General features: G+C 26.8%; 1 protein-coding gene across 2 annotated transcripts; it reads right to left on the bottom strand.

Annotated features, from left to right (window-relative positions):
* Window positions 1–237: 237 nt before the first annotated feature.
* Window positions 238–17,606, bottom strand: LOC111031481 (acyl-CoA Delta(11) desaturase-like). Of its 2 annotated transcripts, none has more exons than XM_022311442.1 (6): window positions 17,423–17,606; window positions 3,574–3,847; window positions 3,378–3,508; window positions 2,395–2,600; window positions 2,151–2,336; window positions 238–744 (listed from the first exon to the last, which is right to left on the bottom strand). In XM_022311442.1, the coding sequence occupies exons 2-6, from the start codon at window positions 3,830–3,832 to the stop codon at window positions 423–425; spliced, it is 1,104 nt and encodes a 367-aa protein (XP_022167134.1). In that variant the 5' UTR covers window positions 3,833–3,847; window positions 17,423–17,606; the 3' UTR covers window positions 238–422. The 2 variants fall into 2 exon arrangements, with proteins under 2 accessions (XP_022167134.1, XP_022167133.1); XM_022311441.1 differs by lacking the exon at window positions 17,423–17,606 and adding an exon at window positions 12,746–13,241.
* Between the last annotated feature and the right edge of the window lie 1,380 nt (window positions 17,607–18,986).

The raw sequence follows: 18,986 nt of genomic DNA on the forward strand, positions 1-18,986 counted from the left end.
ATTTTAAAGTTTTAGAATAGTACATTGATTTTTTCAAACAATATTACTGATGATTAGGAACTAAAATGAAAAAAAGCGGACTTTATCATAAATATATTTTTTTGAAAATTATGGCTCCAAAAATGTATATAAAAAAAATTAATAAATTAATTAAAATTATAAAATACTATACATATTTATATTTTATTACATAAAATATAATAACTAAGGAAAACGGTTTTAACTTTTTGTTTAAACTTTTTTTTAAAATATATCTTTATTTACATTGTTAAAAGTTTATGTGTATGGATCTGTCAATTATGTTTCCCCCCTTCTCATTAACACTTCAGCATTCTATTAATTTCTTCCTTTTTTTATTAAGAAAAACAAACTGTAATTGGTTTTTTCTTCGTATAAACATTTTCTAAAAACTATTTTTTACCCTACAAGGGGGATCTGTTGATGATAACGGCTTCCTCTCGGTCTTCTGGTGACAATTCCTTGTCTTCCCATCCCCAAATGTGACTATGAGTTCCATCACCAGTTCGATCAACACGTTTGCGTATCATATCCATAGACACTGTTTTCAAGTCATAGGCCCAGCCTACTTTAGAAAAGAAATCTATAAACCCAGTAGTTAAATTAGCACGATAATTTCCCAATTCTGCTGCTTTGTAGTCCCATGGAAATACATGATGATAGTTGTGCCATCCTTCACCGAGAGCACCCAATGCTACACCGATGTTTTCAGAAGGATTGATAAATCTGTAACAAAAATAAAATGTAGATTACACTAAAATATATTTTTTAATGACAAACTACTATCTTTTTTTTTCATATTGCATACAGCAGTGATATCTAACTTAAAAAAAAAAAAAGTAGAATCAGAGATACATTTTGACATTGTTAACAGATATTGTTTGGAGATGTAATAAGAGAATCATTTTATTATTTTATCACACCATAATTTTAATAGGTATTTTACAAAAGCAAACAAATAATATATTATTTTCTTATTATTGAATTTGACTGATTTCCTAATAACAACTCAGATATCCCGGGTGATTAATTTTAAATATTTTATTTTTTCTTAAGCTATTAATGTTAGAGAAAACATTTTTTTCTACATGTTAAATATAAGTCATAATAAAATTTAAAATGTTATAATTTACACAACACATATTTGTTATTTCTCATTCTAAAGAATACTTTTGGAGGGGTCAATAAAAAACTTTATCTTGGATAAGTAGCTTATTATTTGAAAAATTACAAGTATTTAAAGTTTGATAAGCAATGTGAACATGTGCAAAATGTTAGTCCACAACGTCCAAACTTACCCTAGGGCTGGCGGTATCCGGAATTTCAGAATACTGTTATACCGTGTTTTGATAATTATCGTTGTTACCGAAACTACAATGTACACTTATATACCTGCACCTATTATTTACTATTTTTATATAATCATAATGATTAATGACATAATAATATATCAATTATCAGGTATTTTAAAATATAATATTGGAATTTTCGTTATATAATATCATATCACTCAAGACCATAGGTTACTCAATGATGGTGATATGATTTTGATTATTTGTACACCTATTTGAGTTACAACGTAAGTCAATAAAAGGTAATTCGAAGAAAACAAGGAAAAACTGTTTTTACACTATTAGTGATACATGGTTATTTCTCTTTCATACTAATTATTTACAGTGGTTCAATAACAAACATGATTTTTAAAATAGATATTTAAGTTAAAGCTAAATTTTCCTTGATTAGAAATTTAAAAACACTTGTGAATTCACTGAGATCCGGAATGTATTCCGAAGTATGGTATTTTTAGTAATTACCAGGGTACAATATTTTAGGTAATTATAGTATAACCATTAACACCGTAAATACCGGTAGTAAACAAATACTGAATGCCGGTATCAAAATTTTAAATACCGCCTACCCAAACTTATCCTAACTTGAAATAACTTATGCTATAAATAATTCACTAAACGTTTGAAATTTTATTTTAAATAATAAAATTCTCTATATGATCTGCTTAAGAGAATATGAAGTTAAAAATATAATATGTCAACTCTAAAACAATACAAATTAAAGTAAAAACTTTACGGAATTATAATATTACTTTAAGAAAGATAATTATATATTACACTTACTTGTCATAAGGTCTATCACCCCACATATGGGCTGCACTATTTACAAGCCATGTCATATTTAAAGTGAAAGTATATCGGAACATGGCAGCTACAAACCATGAATTTGACCATGTTTCACCCCACATAAATACAGGCACACACGTAGGAACCAAGAAACATAAAACCGGCATCAACAACAGATAATACCTAAACAATTTTTATAAAATTAATATTTTTGAATGTTTAAGAATACTAATATATTTACGTCATCTGGAATACTACAACTGGGTCCCGATCTAAATCACTCATATCAATACCGCGTCCTTTTTCTTTAATTTCAGGGTGTTTACGACACAACAACCATCCAACATGAGAAAAGAAAAATCCACGTTTGGCATTATGAGGATCAGCATTTGTTTCACTATACTTGTGGTGCATACGATGATCTCGGGCCCATTCATAAATATGGTTCTATAACCAAAATAGATGTATTCAAATTAAATTGTTTGCAATTACTATACATAAATTATAATTGAATGTTAGGTAAGTTAACCTAACTAGAAACGTGGCCTAACAAACTATATGAGATGAATACATTAAAATTTAATATTTAATAATACTTTAAGGGTTACTGTTTAAAAATATAAAATTAGGTTAACAACATAGTAACAATTTTAAATATTAAAAACTAAAATAAGACGTATATTACAAGATCAATAAATATTAATAGATGAATGATTTATAAAAAAAGAATTCCTTTGTATACACAACATGTACCATTCATTTTATACATTCTACAACTTTATAATTAATATGCTAATTAAAAAAACACAGGTATAATACCTAGTTTTAAAATAATAGTAATTGGATTGTTTGTATATAGGTAATATGAAGGTTTTGAAATACTTAAGTACCTCTACTGATAATTATTATTAATTATTATCAATATAAGATAATATTAAAAAAGATAATTAGTATAAAGTTACATTGGTAATTATATGCTTGCACGATAATCATTTGATATAATCAAAGTTTAAAATAAACAGATAAGTATTAATTCCTTACATATATATATAAATTGTCTTCCTGTACATTTCTACATTATACCTTTGTTATAACAGCATATTTAAAATGCATTTAAACAATATTTTGTAACTACCATAACACTTTAGTTTATTTGAATCTTGAATACTTAAGTTTTTTTTATTTTAAAGCTAGTACAATAAAATTAAGTACTTTTCAACTTACCTCAAAGGCAATTGTATTGAAGATCATTAAAATGATACGTAATGGAAGTTTTCCTTTGTATGATCGATGTGCCCATAACCTATGGGCTCCAGCAGTAATTCCCAATCCGGACATTTGATACAGTAAGATTGCTGAATTACAAAAATTAAATTAAAATCAATACATATGAAAATTAATATGAAAAAATTTTAATTACCCCAAATTGATGTTGCTATTTTTGCAGAAGCAAACATTAGGTATGCACCATACAGTGCAGCTATATGTAGGTAAACAAATAAAGCAACATTTCGCCAGACAATTTGTCTTTGATATCTGTATGGTTTGTATTTGTTATTCTCAACAGTTTCTCCCTCAGCTATCTGATTTCCTTCATCAACTACAGATGGTTCCGAATCATCTTCATTGAATAAAACACTAGGAGCGCCAACTGGACGCTTGGTCATATTTGGGGCCATTTTTAAATGTTATTCCTATTGTAACACAAATAAAATAATATTAAACTAGTCAGCATATTTTTCTCATAATTATTAAAAATTTTGATTCATGCATAAGATCTAATTGAGTACTGAATTTCAAAGTATATTTATTTTTTTAATTCACATTTGTTTTAAAGAGTTTTGAAGTGTATTACATTATGGCATATTATTTTAAATCAATGTATGAGCTAAAAATCCCTTTATAATGCTTGTTAATATAATGTTTTCTTATCGACATGCCTAGTGTGTACATTTTACACATACACATAAATCAATAAATACAGAATTAAATAATAAAATAGTAAAATTAATTTGATGGGCTTAATTAATAATTATTAATTATTATACATCTCAATTCATTCAAAGTGAATCATTGACTAAATCAGTTAACAGCCGCTAATGGTAATTTGTATTTCTAAATAAGTGTTTCATTAAGGCAAATCAAATTATTGTATGGAACAAGTATGCAAGACATCTAAAACAATAGTTTATAAAAAAGTTAAACAAGTTTCTTGCTAAAAAAGTAAAGAGAATGTCTCTGTCTAATGACTGTATAAACAAGTGTACAATATAGGAAATTTTGATACAGTAGATAAAAATATGTTTTATTGTTAGCTTTAAAATTATAGTGAAATAACTTAGTATCAAACTTGAAAGTAAAAAACATTATCTGTGTTTGTACGTTGAGTTTTACGAATAATTTAGTTTTAACTAGGTACCTATTGGAATAAAAATATATACAACAATTTAAATTTAATCAAGTATCTCATAAGTGCGAACAAAATATGTAAAGTTAATAATATTATTATTCATACGCATAATATACTTCAAACACCACTCTATAATAATACCTATAATTTTCTGTCAGATGCTACATAAAAAAAACAGTATTTTTTTTTACAAAATACTGACGTCATTGTTATTCACATAAATTTCAGTTGCACAATAATAATGTTTTAATACTCATCGTCGTATGTTAAATATAATATATCAAGAGCAAGAAAAAATGCTAAATGACAAAATAAATACCGACTAATTAGATTTTAATTTTTTAACGTCAGAATCATTGAGACACGGTCGGTATGGTATATTTAAACATATCCAACAATTAGTCAAGGTTATTTATAAGGGATATTTGCAATACAAAAACTGCACATTCTTCGTTGGTCTGTATGAAGAATGTGCTGTTTAATTACATAGTATAAACATGATTATCGCGGATATTATAATCACTGTGATTAATCGTTGTCACTACATAACAAATTAAGATTTAGGATTGCAGATTATTTATATCGTGTAGTATTTTTCTGCTCAGATACGTCATAAATATAACAACGTGTTAACAGGTGCATACTTAAATTATAAACATTGTTATGATAAATCTGTAGACTTGAAAACCAAGAGGAAAATAATATGAAATAGTTTATAATACGTCCTATTAGGTAGATAACTGATAAATAATTAGTAATAAGTAATAAGTAAGAAGTGTACATACATCGAAATGTTGTTTTATTAACTATAAACATGAAAAATTGAAAACATATTTTGAGTCAATAATAATCGCATATTATACTTTTTGTTACATTGATACAATACCATACATATTACAACAATATAAAAAAAGCAACAACATCCAATACACCGTTAGTAATGCTGAATGTTGACTTATCAATTGCAAATTTAAATGTATATAAACACAACTATTGTATTTAAACCTCATTTGGGACGAAAGTATTTATTATTATACCCATTGCGAATCATTGTATTAATAGGTAACTACAGTTAATTAAGAAATAGAAACGATTTGATTTCTCAGTATTTATGTTGATAGTTAATTATTTTATAACTTTCCCTCGAAATACTTATGTACAAATTAATAAGAATTCAAACATTATTTAAATCTAAACTCAAGGTTACAATAATAATTTATTTATTTGTATAATATACAAACGTAATTAATGGTACCTATCGCTAAACGCGTTGATTGCTTATTATCAATAAAAAGAATTGTATTCATATTTTCTTCGCCGTGTACACGATTAAATCACGTGAATTTTATTTTTTTAATAACTCTTATATTATAATGTCCAACAGATATTAAGTTAAGGCTTATTTAATATTTTAAGAGAACACAAAAAAAAAACATAATATACATGATTTGTATGAACATTTTATTTATATAAATTACTATATTGATATCAAAGTTTAAACAATGTTAGTAATTAATAGAAATCATTTAGAAGTAGAGTTCATCAAAACTTAACTCCCAACAAAATTACGAAAAATTGTATCGGTTATCACTTATCACTTATTGGAAAATAAACATGAAAATATCTACCTACACTATACAGTCTGTGTAATTACAACTTAACTTCTGAAAAAAAACATACAGAAATAGATAGCAAATACAATTAGTATAAGTGGTGTTATGTATACTTGCATTGTTTTCTAATTGTTTGTAATTCTTTACAGACTAGTTACGATTGGGGAGGGGGGGAGCTTAAAAATATCCGTTTCTGATCATCCAAATTAATGTATTTACGATCTATTAAATATTTAGAAAATGTAATACAAACGTATTATTGATTTATTCAATCGCTCTGTATACGCCACTATATAAAATATATAATAAATATTTATATTATAAGATGTAACAGGACTGGATCTAGTCCGCTTTAAGATTACTCTATTTTATATCTAAGGTTCCACCTATAGTAATACTTACTTATTCTATTCTTTCGATTGGAATACAAGTTATGATGTTAGTAAAAGAAAATGTTTAGTTTCAAAACAAGTTTTATCCAGAAGCAATTCATAGAAAAAATTTCTCTTTCTTACGCTCAAAAAAAAATAAATATTATAATAAATCAATTCAAGTAACTTTTGTTTAATGCACTTATATATATTTAATACATTAATTGTGTATGAGATCTCATTTTTCACTAAAAATGTAACATTTACTTTATGAGTCTTGAAACATATCTAACTAAACGATTATCACAATTGTTATTTTAACAAGGTCGGGGAGGTCATATACATCAGAAACCTCTTCCTGCGCCAATCCGAATAATATGACTAATTGTCAATTAGGTAATAGTCGCACTTAAGTGTCTACATTTCAAAATAATGCTTCCCCAGTACGTATTTGACCTTACGTTATTGTAAAACTCTAAAAATAAGAATCAAATTGACCTCAAAACTAAGTCAAAATTGTCATTTGCAATAAATTTAACTTCGGGTGGATCAGCAGTGGGTGAAAGCATAGAAAAAATGGACGATTCCAAATAACATTAATGTATTTTCAACTCGTTATAGAATTACGTTATATAACTATAGAATATACAGGAGTACAAGTTGTAAGTCAAAAGCGAGGTATTCGACTGTCCGATTTCAAGGTACGACCAATACTACTATCTGATTTCACCTTTTATTTAATAATTAATTATGAATTAACATTACATTTTACATACGACAAAACTCTGGAGTCTAGATGAGAGGAGAGGGTAGCAAAAATATTAAGAACACGAGAGTAGGAGAGAGAATTAGTTATCGAAAGGGGGAAAGTCGATGTAAAATAAACAATCAATAACAGTTAAAGACTACAAACGACGTGTTTTTTTTTAAAATTATTAATTGATCGAGAAAAAGTAAACAATTAAAAACTTACGGAAACAACTGAAAATATTTCACTGAAGTAGAATGGCTAATATTTACATAGATAAGTGCAACTATTGTACTACAATTTGTACACCTTCAGCAACCTCGAAATTCCGATAAATAACTACTAAATAAATAAGACTTAGAAATACATAGATGTACAATTTAAAATGTTGTACATTCTGAAAGTATAATTAGGTACTAAGGATGATAGGTACATTTTCGAACACGGAATACGTTCAAGATCTAATTATTTTACTCTTACTTCGTGAAATAGGTAACGTAAATTGTAACTACCTATTATCTAGTAAAATATTTAAGACGCCACACCCGGATGTGTTGCCTCTTCTTAACGTACAACATCGCAATTTTTTGTCCAGCAGAACCAGTTTTGTGTAGTTGTGGTGTAACATTAGAGTGGATTGACCTATCACCAAACTTAAAGGTAGAAACATTAGGTAGGAACATTATTAGGAGCATTTTTGGGCACTTAAGTGAGTTATATTATAATATTCAATTATTGGGTAATATTTGATTATTATTCAATCAAATATTAAATCTAACAACACAAAATTGATATAGAGACAACACATCTATGTGTGATTTTTTCTTAAGTATACAATTAGTTTTCATAGAGCTAAATGTTTCGCAGTATAATATTAATTGGTTTTTGAGTTTTAGAGATAAGTTTCATAATAGTTAATTTAGTAGGAACACTAGTAACATAATATTTTTTATTTCATACCAGTTTGTTTGTTGTTCTAAACTTTATTTTACTACTTCAAAACTATTTTCTTTCTTTACCATGTGTCTTATAGTAGCTACAACCAAAGACAGGCATGAGAAAAAAATTCAAATAAAGAAATATTTTTTATTCAGGCCAAATTTTTACCAAAATCTAGTAAGCAATTTGGGAAGCAAGTGAGCTTTAAGTATGCCTATAAATATTATGTTTAAAAATAGATCGATATGACAATATAAATTGTATGTAACATTTAAACATTTCAACATTTGTACCTAGTAGGGACTATTAAAATTTAAGCTGAACATTTTATACAAATAATTAGCAAAAGTTGTCCTTGCCATCAGATATTGTTTAGGTACAAACATAAAATGTTTAAAAATTTAGGTGCTAGTATAGTGCCTGATAAAATATATTCATCAGCAATTATTACTATAATAATAAAATATTTATATTTTGGAATCCAATTTACTAAATACTCACTAATAAGTATTTAATTATATATAATATACTGCATTAATAACAAAATAATTGCATGGTCATCAGTCATCACAAATAATTATTATATGTATTATACTTTAATTGAATTAACATGTCTAGATTTACAATTCATCAAATAATTAATCAATCACTAGCCATGTGGAATATACATTTATAGAAATGTTAACATATTTGCAATTTATAAAAATAATGTTGGTATACCTAACAAGATTTCTGGAAAATATATTAAGCTTTACTAATTACTTTCTATTGAAAGGCTTTGGAGAATATATTTTTCATACAAATATTTGAATTAATACTAATATATCCTAAGGATTTTAATAAAAATAATTAATATCAATTAGAATTCAGTAAAACCTCTCCTAACAAGCACATTTAAACAGCGGACAAATTTCCTGTGACCAAAAGGGTCCAGCATTTGGAGATTTTGCTGTACCTATAAAAACTAGTGTTAATTAGTTTTAGATTATTTTAAAGTATTTATAACCAACTACAAATGTTGAGACACGTTAAAAAAATAGTTTTGAAATAAGTAGTTTGAAAAAAATATGTATCAACTATATTTAACATGACAATAGGTTTTATCGTTTCATCTAAGGTCATATGTCTATTATGTATTATGAATACACCAATGTATTTTCATAAAAATTATATCAGTTGATTAATAATAAAGCACATCAATACCCACCTATTCCACATTTCTGACATAAAACATAATACAAGGGTAATTTTTTTTCCTTGATATTGTCAATGATTTTTAACTAAACACTGCAATGATATAAATAGCTTTGAACAAAAAGATAAAATCATTTTGATACAAAATGAACGCAAAATATTTATAATAAAAATAAGTTTATTTTTTAGGGAAAATTAAAGGTATGAATGACAATACTTATTTTATGTAGTTAAATATTTGACCTTTTAATGAATTCACATAAAGTGAACATGTAATAAATAACAACTACCATATGGGAGTATAAAACAACATATAATACCTTGAACTAATATTTGATCATTACTTTACTCGAATAGTATATAGGTACTATAATCAAGTTTTATTTAATAAAATAATTTAATTTACAAAATAGTACTATTAGGTAAAACATTTTGGGGGGGGGGGGAGGTGGAGGAACACTAATTTACTATCACTAGTTTTTAGAATGCTACAACATATTATTCTTTACTCTTAAGTAATGCAAATTTATTTTTAAAATAAATTGATTTGAATATATTAGTGAAAATCAAATAATTAGCTTAGCACCAGAAATTAAAACTACATTGAATATATCACAATGAAGATAATAATAATAACTCAAATAAATTTTGAAATCTAAACACCTTTTGTTCAGAGGGAAAAAAATTATATTTATTCCTATGACCCTATACATTTAAATTGCCAAATTGTGCATATGATATGCATACTTAAGAATACAACAATGCAAAACAGTGGAGTTATAATGACTGAACTCGATTCAAGCTTTTCATTAAAAGAGGAAAGCAACCCAACTAAATACAAATAACCAATTATCATTATTATTAACTCGTAATGGGTATTTTTCATGCTTCATTAATCGTGTGGTGAGAATTTCTCTACATTGTTTTTATATATTGTAAATTACCAAAATACAAATTAACTATCAACTTTAGGCACTTTTCATCTAATGTTTATTTTATCATTTTCTATAAATAATCAAAATTTCAAAATATTTTGACTCTTTTTGAGTTATTTATTCTATAAATATGAATAAAATTATATATTTTGTTAGGTCAAAAAGCTTGATTTTTATTTGTTAATATTTAAATTTTAAATTTCAAATGATTATATAGTTCATAATTATACATTTTTTTTTGGTAAAAATTAAATGGATCAAAAATAAATCAGAAAATCTATTACTACTATTATAGGCTGACAGACCATCTCCGGCCAGAATCGTTTTTTGTATACAATGATTATTGAATTCAAATCTAATACATTCACTACTCTCTTATTACTTCATTGCACCTAATATACAACTAAGTGTTATCCACTTAGGTACCCGTTTATGTGACAATATATTTTTTTAAATGTATATTCCAAATCAGATTATTATTTTGAAAAATATGATGTACATAAATTGACTTTTGAACAAGTAATTATTTAATCATGACTATTTTAAGTTTAAATCAGCAGAGTAAACATTTTGCAGGGTAATCCTGTGCCATTCCACTCCCACCAATCTTAACTTATATCTAGGTAATTAATACCCATTCAAATTCAATTATGCAACATAAAAGTTCTAAAAAATAAAATCTTCCCAAATGTTTTGTGAGATTATGTGTGTTAACTCAACAGACTGATTCAATTAAATGAATTAATGTTAGAAAGAAATTTATCTATAAATAGGTACCTAATTTAACATTGGTAAACAGGCTGAGTGGCTGACCTTGATTTTCATTAAATTTTTAATTCATCAAAAATGAAACTCATAAATATCGTAACACATTGTAATTTAAAAAAAAAAACTAAACACGTAATTAAAAAAAATATATTTTTACGATATGTTTAATAATATTGTGTATGGCATAAGTACAAATAATATGTGCATTGGTTTGCTTAACAATTGTTACATTAATGTTGTAAATATTTTCCAAACAAAAATCAGTATTCTAAGTCCTACACATTTTAAGTAAACTAACCTAACTATGATTTAAGGACTAGGTATATTATCAAATCATATCATAATTTATCTTTATAAGCTCGTGGGCAACAATTCTGATAAAAATATAATATTCAATTATGTAGGTACATTTTTTAAGACGCCATTAGGTGGTTTACTCCATAACAATATGATTACCTAAATTTAATATATTATCAAAATACATATTACATACAGTTATTATATAAAAGCAAAATTAATGATCATTACACATTTACTACACAATTGTATTGAAAACTAATTTATATAAGTAAATACTTAAAAACACAAATATATATAAAACCATAGGCACCTGAGCAAATCTTTTTAAAATAAGGACTTATCCAATTTTATTAAAGGTTAACATTTTTTTTATCAAAATATTAAATTTAGTTTAATAAATAATATTCTAAACAATATAACCCTACCAACAACTATGAAACATTATTTAATATCAAGCTGAAAATAGTTATGCTTTGCTTTTTATTTAATAAAATATTATTAATACCAAAATAAATGAAATAATGCATTTTTTAAAATATTTTACCGAACACAACCAACACAATATTACTTACAAAGTAAAAATGAAAAAATGTAGGTAAAGGAAAAGTTAAATTTATTGTTAATTATTTTTCTCAAGTCTCAGTTAACTTAAATTTTAGATACCTAATTAGTATTAATTGTTGAACTACTTGAATACTCTTAATTTATTTTAACTTATTTAAGTACTGCATCAATTAACTCTTTAAGGAAACAAATTTAAGGTATTCCAAAAAAATAGGCATCTCAAATAATGAATTATAATTCAACATACAAATATTTCTCCAAAATGTACTGTTAGGTACGTTTGGTTTAATTTAAAACTTAATTATTTTATTACTAAAAATTCCTAACTAAAATTATATTTCTGAAATTTGATATAGTTCAAATAGTTTAATACTTATACACAAATAAGGTCAAGCAATATAAGTATATAGAACTAATCGACCTGCTAATGTTAGTTAATATCATAGATAATGAATATCAATACAAACAATTACTTCAATAATTGTTAGTATGTATAATAACATATAGAACAAATTATTTACTATTTTACAAATAAAATAATTGCACTGTAGAAATCGAAAATGAATAGGACCAACAAATCAATTTAGGATTCAATATTTTATTTGGCATAAGGTACAAAAAATTTGATAACACTCCAAGTTAAATTGATTTAAATCAGACGTCCAACATAGCAACATAGTGGTAAGCAATAATATTATGAGAAAAATAAATAAAAACATATCATATTAAGAATTAAAATCAATCATTTACCTGATATTACGATCCGATTTAATGCAAGTACTTGAACGCGTTTTGAATACACGTATTAAGCGAAAATATACCTAATATAAAATATATATGTTAACACACGAATTTGTCTATTTTTAAGACAGACCGCAATCGGAACGACAAAGGTCGTGAGACCAAAAACAGTACATATTTATTCCCGAAGTCGAAATTATAACGCCTCCAAGTGCGTCGTACAAAATTACAGTCCGCGTCGAAAAGAAAACTAACCGAACGTCGTGCAGTATTTTATTTTATTAAAATTCTATTTAATAACGTATGTCCGAAGACACCGCGAAAATTGTTTCGATACGATATCGATATTTTTATTACAGTATTATAACACGAAAACGAGACTGAACATGGATAACGGAGTAGCGATTGATACAGTTGCGAGCCGCAACGTCCGCGCAGACGGCAAGAACTGAAAAGAACTCTATTTTTCAATTACTTATTACCTAACAAGCTATATTATATACCTATGGACATTGGACACGACTGGGAAACGAAAAATTAACGGACGACCCCTTTCTGATAAAAACGTGATAAAAAAACATGACGTAATCGCGGCTGGGTTCCCCCACTACCCCGTAGTACAAACAGAGCGTAGTGCGCACCAGAGCAGCTGCTGCCGTCGAGCCACACGGCGCCAAGTCATCGCTGTTGTACGGTAATATTCAACGGTGGAAAAAATGCGCGTAAAAGTGCAACGGTTTCTCGACCCAGAGGAGGGTAACGTCGTTACGACCAATGACGATTATCACCATACGTGGTGCATCGTAGTCGTTTCGACCGTCCCTAATGCCTAAATGCATAATACAGTATTAGTACATTATTATTAATAAATACTCGTTTGATAATATTATACTCTATAGACTGCCCGATTTTATAACGTTAATCAAATTTCAGATGATCAGATATTTAGTTATTTGATGATTATAATAATTTACGACCTGACATAATATTTAATAATATACTTATTATTGTTGTCGATAGAAAAATGGAAACTATGAGTCATATCCTCATACGTTAATAATTAATTCGTGAACGCTTTGCCGTAACACGTCATGTTTTAGTACACAATATAATAATTTACATATTAAATAGTCAGATAGTCGTACACCACGTCTAAAGCAATTGTAATAATATTTAAAACATACTAGGCGCCTTTAAATGGGAATTGATCACACATTCACCCCCCCCCCCACTTTCACTAACTAATTAGATAGTTATACCTAATACCTTCATAGTTCCATTATAACATAAATATTTATATCAATATTAATTATGCCCTTCATAAATTCCTCTAGCAGCCCTTAACGAGTAATAACATCATAATTCATTTCTCATCTCTAAACGCCCTCTATAAACTTTTTTTCTTATGAGTGAGTTCTAAAAAAGTTTAGTATATGAATATTTTAGGTGAACAAATTTTAAAAGGTTAACTGAAAATCTGATACATAGTTTTACAAAATATGTACCTAAATAATTATTTTTAATTCTTCTCATTTTTTGTAACTTTTGCAGAATAACAAGTAATAAACCACTAGTAAAATTTAGGCTTATGCTAAGTAGCATTGAGTCAGACATATAGTTTTATAAATAATCAAATACATCAATACATAAAATATAAAATGAATATATGAATAAATTATGAATGGAAAATGTGAGCATGGACTAATACTTAAAATAAATAATAATGTATATAAAAATCCAAATTTACAAGCATAATATTATATTAATATCAAAAATGCATTATGAATTTATTGATACAGTTGATCGCTGATGGTGCATTTTTCAAATGCAATAGGTGCAATCATTTGTCATAGGATTGACTACAGAGCATGCTCAACACAATTCTGGTTTTCGTCCTAGTTTGCACACTGTGGGAGGAGTTATATAAAAAAATTATTTGTCTATGTGTATACTTCAATATATTTTTTTAATTTTTATACATCTATGTACATAGTACAAAAATACCAAATTGGGGGGAGGTTGAACACCCGAATCCCCCCTGTGTGCTTACCACTGTTTGCACATGTGCAGCGCCTTGCGCTTTTGCGCATACTGCATCGTATATGCAATGACATATATACATATGATGTCTACTAGAGTTTATTGTTGGTTGAATACATAAATTATATATTGCCAAAAAATATGTGTAGTCATATCATTAAGTATACCTACTTCTTTTCCTTATGGATTATACTATGAAGATTAAGAATGGTCTGACATGACAGCTGATAAAATATTATTTTAACAATGTGTGCATGGAAAATGTAAGAACTTAGAGAGCACTTTTATTGAAATGATGACTTGTACAAACAGTAGTCACGAGTAGCAGGATAAGATATTTAGATATATTATGGATTATTGTAATTTTTCGTAAGATAGCCTACATCACAGCGAGGTGATGTTACGCCACTCGTAATAGTATTGTTAGGAACAGTTCTTATCTAGTAGCATAAGGTCTATGATTAGAACATTTCACTTGCTTTTACTGTACATTAGAGTAATATAATAATATCTAATTATCTGTAACAGCAAATACATTGTTGAATGAAATATAATATTTTTACAAGAAGTTCAATCATCTCAGAAGACCACTTTATTTAAGATTATTGATTAATGATTCATAGATATGTCAATTCACTAAAAAATGTATAAACACAAAAAATGAATTTTTTACTAAATATACATTTTAATGGAGCACACCAAATTATTAGACAAGTTATGATTACCTTACGAATAAGATAAGACATAACAATTAAAAACCAGTTAAATGTATTGTTATATGGGTTAAGGATAACCAGTTTCAAATTGTAATTTTTTTATAAATTATTACTAGAGCATTGTTTTGATTTATTCAACAACCCAAAAATCTAGTTGCATATCATAAAAAATGTTTGACATTTTAACAAAATTAATGAGTAGATCTGTTGAGATAATTGTATATTCTTTTAGATAAAAAATAGTAGATACAATTGAAACGAAATATGAATATATAGTTTAATATACAATATTAAGATACTATTACTAAGATCAAATGAAATGAATAAACAATTTTTTAAGAAGTATAGAGATACATCCAACTGGTAACTACTATTTAGGTTACCTAATTTATAGTATTTCAGATTAGATAACTATTTATTAAACTTTGCTTATATTGTTATATAATGGTACTGGTAGTATATTGTATATAGTAGGTAGTTGTTTCGTTAATCGCCCATGTTTATTAAAAACATTCAACAAGTTACAACAAAGTATAATAAGAATTTAACGTAATTATAAAAATATATTTAACCTAAATTAAAATAATTTCAAATATTTAGTTTTATTGATTAGGTATTAATTTTAAAACTTCAATTAACTACATTGGTTATGATGGTGTAGTAAACTAGAAGGTTGTGGTACAAGAATCTAAGACGCTTCCCCCCAATTCATTGGACGTTTTCCCTTAAAAGACGACTTTTCCCTTCCAGACAAAAAATTAAAAGTAAAAATATTAAACCATAATATGCAATTCAAATCAATAAATTTACAAATGATTAAATTAATAATATAATTAAATAATATGTTTTAATAACACCATTGCCAATACAAAATGCACTAATATAAATATTAAAAATATTAAGCAATATACAAATTACAAATGCAAAAAACAAATGTAGGTTTGCTTACTAGAATTTCCTTCAAATAATTATACAAATTGTTTAATTAGTGTAAACATATAATTCAATAATTCTCTTACAAACTTTGGCATCAATCATTATCCATTAAAATGGATAATAAATCCATAACGTACATGATGATAGTCGATAGATGATCATATATTTGGGGTAAAACCAAAGAACCTACTTTCCATTCCATTATTTTGTGCACAAAAAATATACATTGATTCAGGGGAAAAAATGTCTTAGTCCAGGGGGGAAACGTCCAAATACTGTGGTACAAAAATCATACCAATTAAATACTATGTAGTACATTGTGGTGTGAATAGTTAAGTTAAAATTCTACTACTCTGGCTTGTGTAAATTCTAAATCCTAGTAAAACTACATGAATCTATTGTACCCATAGACAATAAGCCTTATAGTACCTATGAATGAACTTTTATAATATTATGCTTTGATAAGCCCTTTTCATAATAAAGCCTAATATTTATTTCTGATTATTGTGAAATATATTTGGGGCTAATGAAACATTCAAGATAATTTTTATTAGAAAATGTTAAAATAATATAATATTAATTAATAACATAAATTATGATTTATTACACTTTATAACCAAATGATTATTTATTAGACATTTGTAACAGTAAATCGACGTATTTGATACACATAATGGAACTATAAAAGTCAATATTTTATAGTTTATACTCAACCTATTAATATTATCGAGATTATTATGGACAGACAGACGGTAGACACCATACCATAAGATCATATCATGATAACGTTTTTGATGAATAATGAGACAATTGAAAATACTAACAGTGGGACAGGTGACTAACAGCACTTAGATCAGTGAAAATTTAATGGATACTTTTTAAATTAGATAAAAAATAATTAATTAAATAAAGTGCAATCAAATGAATAAATCTAACAACTCATATTGTCGGCAAACATTGCCGAATTGATCACGACTAAGTGTTCAAAACTTACCTTTCAAACGATGTATTTACGAATCAAATTCTTTTGAAACCGAACTACAAACATCTAATAATTAGGTACGAATTTAGATGAAAACACTTTTTGAATGGTTAAGTCCCCGATTAATCATTATTTAAAAAATAATTTGACCATAACTTGATAGAAAAATTCGGCACATCAAAAGAAAGTTTCTAGAAATTGAGGTTACGTGTGTTCAATGTTCATCGATTCTTCTTTAAATCTCCCTGGAATTTTTAGTAGCGGTGATAGCACACAATATGATATGATGAGAATCTGATATCAGCCTGCAGCAGCACTCGCAGCAGCTGCTGCAGCAGCAGCTGTGGTTGTATGCATAGATAGTTATTAAACATCCATAAGCATGTGTATAATATTATACATGGGCCAGACTTCTATTAAATTCTTCTATGCTACTATTGACTGTTATTCTGTGCTGGTACACTGCATAGAGCATTGTACATACCGATGAAAATTACAGATGGCCAAAATTTTAAATGTCAATTGACAAATACTATATTAGTGAAATACCAACTATTTATTATTAATGATTATTCGCTCAACAGTAGAAACGTCACGCATCTAGAGTAGTAGAGGAACTTCTTAACATGATTTAGTAGGTATCATACCAAATTTTGTTGTTGTGATGGATTAAATGCTATATGGAGGAGAAAAGGGAAAACTTGTTTACACCACGATTAACTATTTTCTGACTATATCTGACTATTCCTCACCAAAAATTAGTTCAACACAGAGCCATATCCAGGGGGTGGGCTTTTGGGCTTAAGCCCCCCCCCCCCGAATTTCTGGTAAGATATTTTTTTTGTAATGCGTAATGGATTCATATCATAGTAATAATGTTGACGGGTGAACTAAGAGTGACTACTCTTTCGGACTGGAACTCAAAAACATCGAGAAAATTATGGAATACTTAATAATGACCATGTTTCTTACTACAGACAATCATTATATTATTCATATTTAGATGATATTCTAGTATCATTTTGTGAACGTTTTAAAATGAACTCTAATATTTTTATTTCTTTATCTTCTTTATTACCAAGCAAAATTGGTAATTTATCATTTAGTGAAATACAGCCAGTTATTGATTTTTATGAAGAAGATTTAAGATCTAATAATCACAACATTCACATAGATTTATTAAAAAAATGGATTTGAATTTTGGAATAATTCCGTAATAATCTTACCTTTCATTTTCATAAGAAGTCAATTCACTTTAATTTTTAAGCTAACAGAGCTAAACGTGATCTGCTGAACGTAAAATTTGGTATGTTACGTTCTTGTAAGACGGAGACAACACATGCGGGTATAACGTCCTCTTAAACATGATTTAATGGCCCATGGACCATGGTTGGTCCATTAAATTTTATTAAACCATTAAATTAATATATTTTTTACGCAACTCAACATATATATGATTGATTATACTTAAAATCCTTTATTTTCATAATTTATAATTTACATTATTATGTACTAAAATTAAAACTGATAAATTCAATAAATTTAAATAATGATATTTTATGTATAAAATATGTAT

This window comes from Myzus persicae, unplaced genomic scaffold, assembly GCF_001856785.1.
Source record: "Myzus persicae strain clone G006 unplaced genomic scaffold, MPER_G0061.0, whole genome shotgun sequence".
NCBI classification, from domain to species: Eukaryota; Metazoa; Arthropoda; class Insecta; order Hemiptera; family Aphididae; genus Myzus; species Myzus persicae.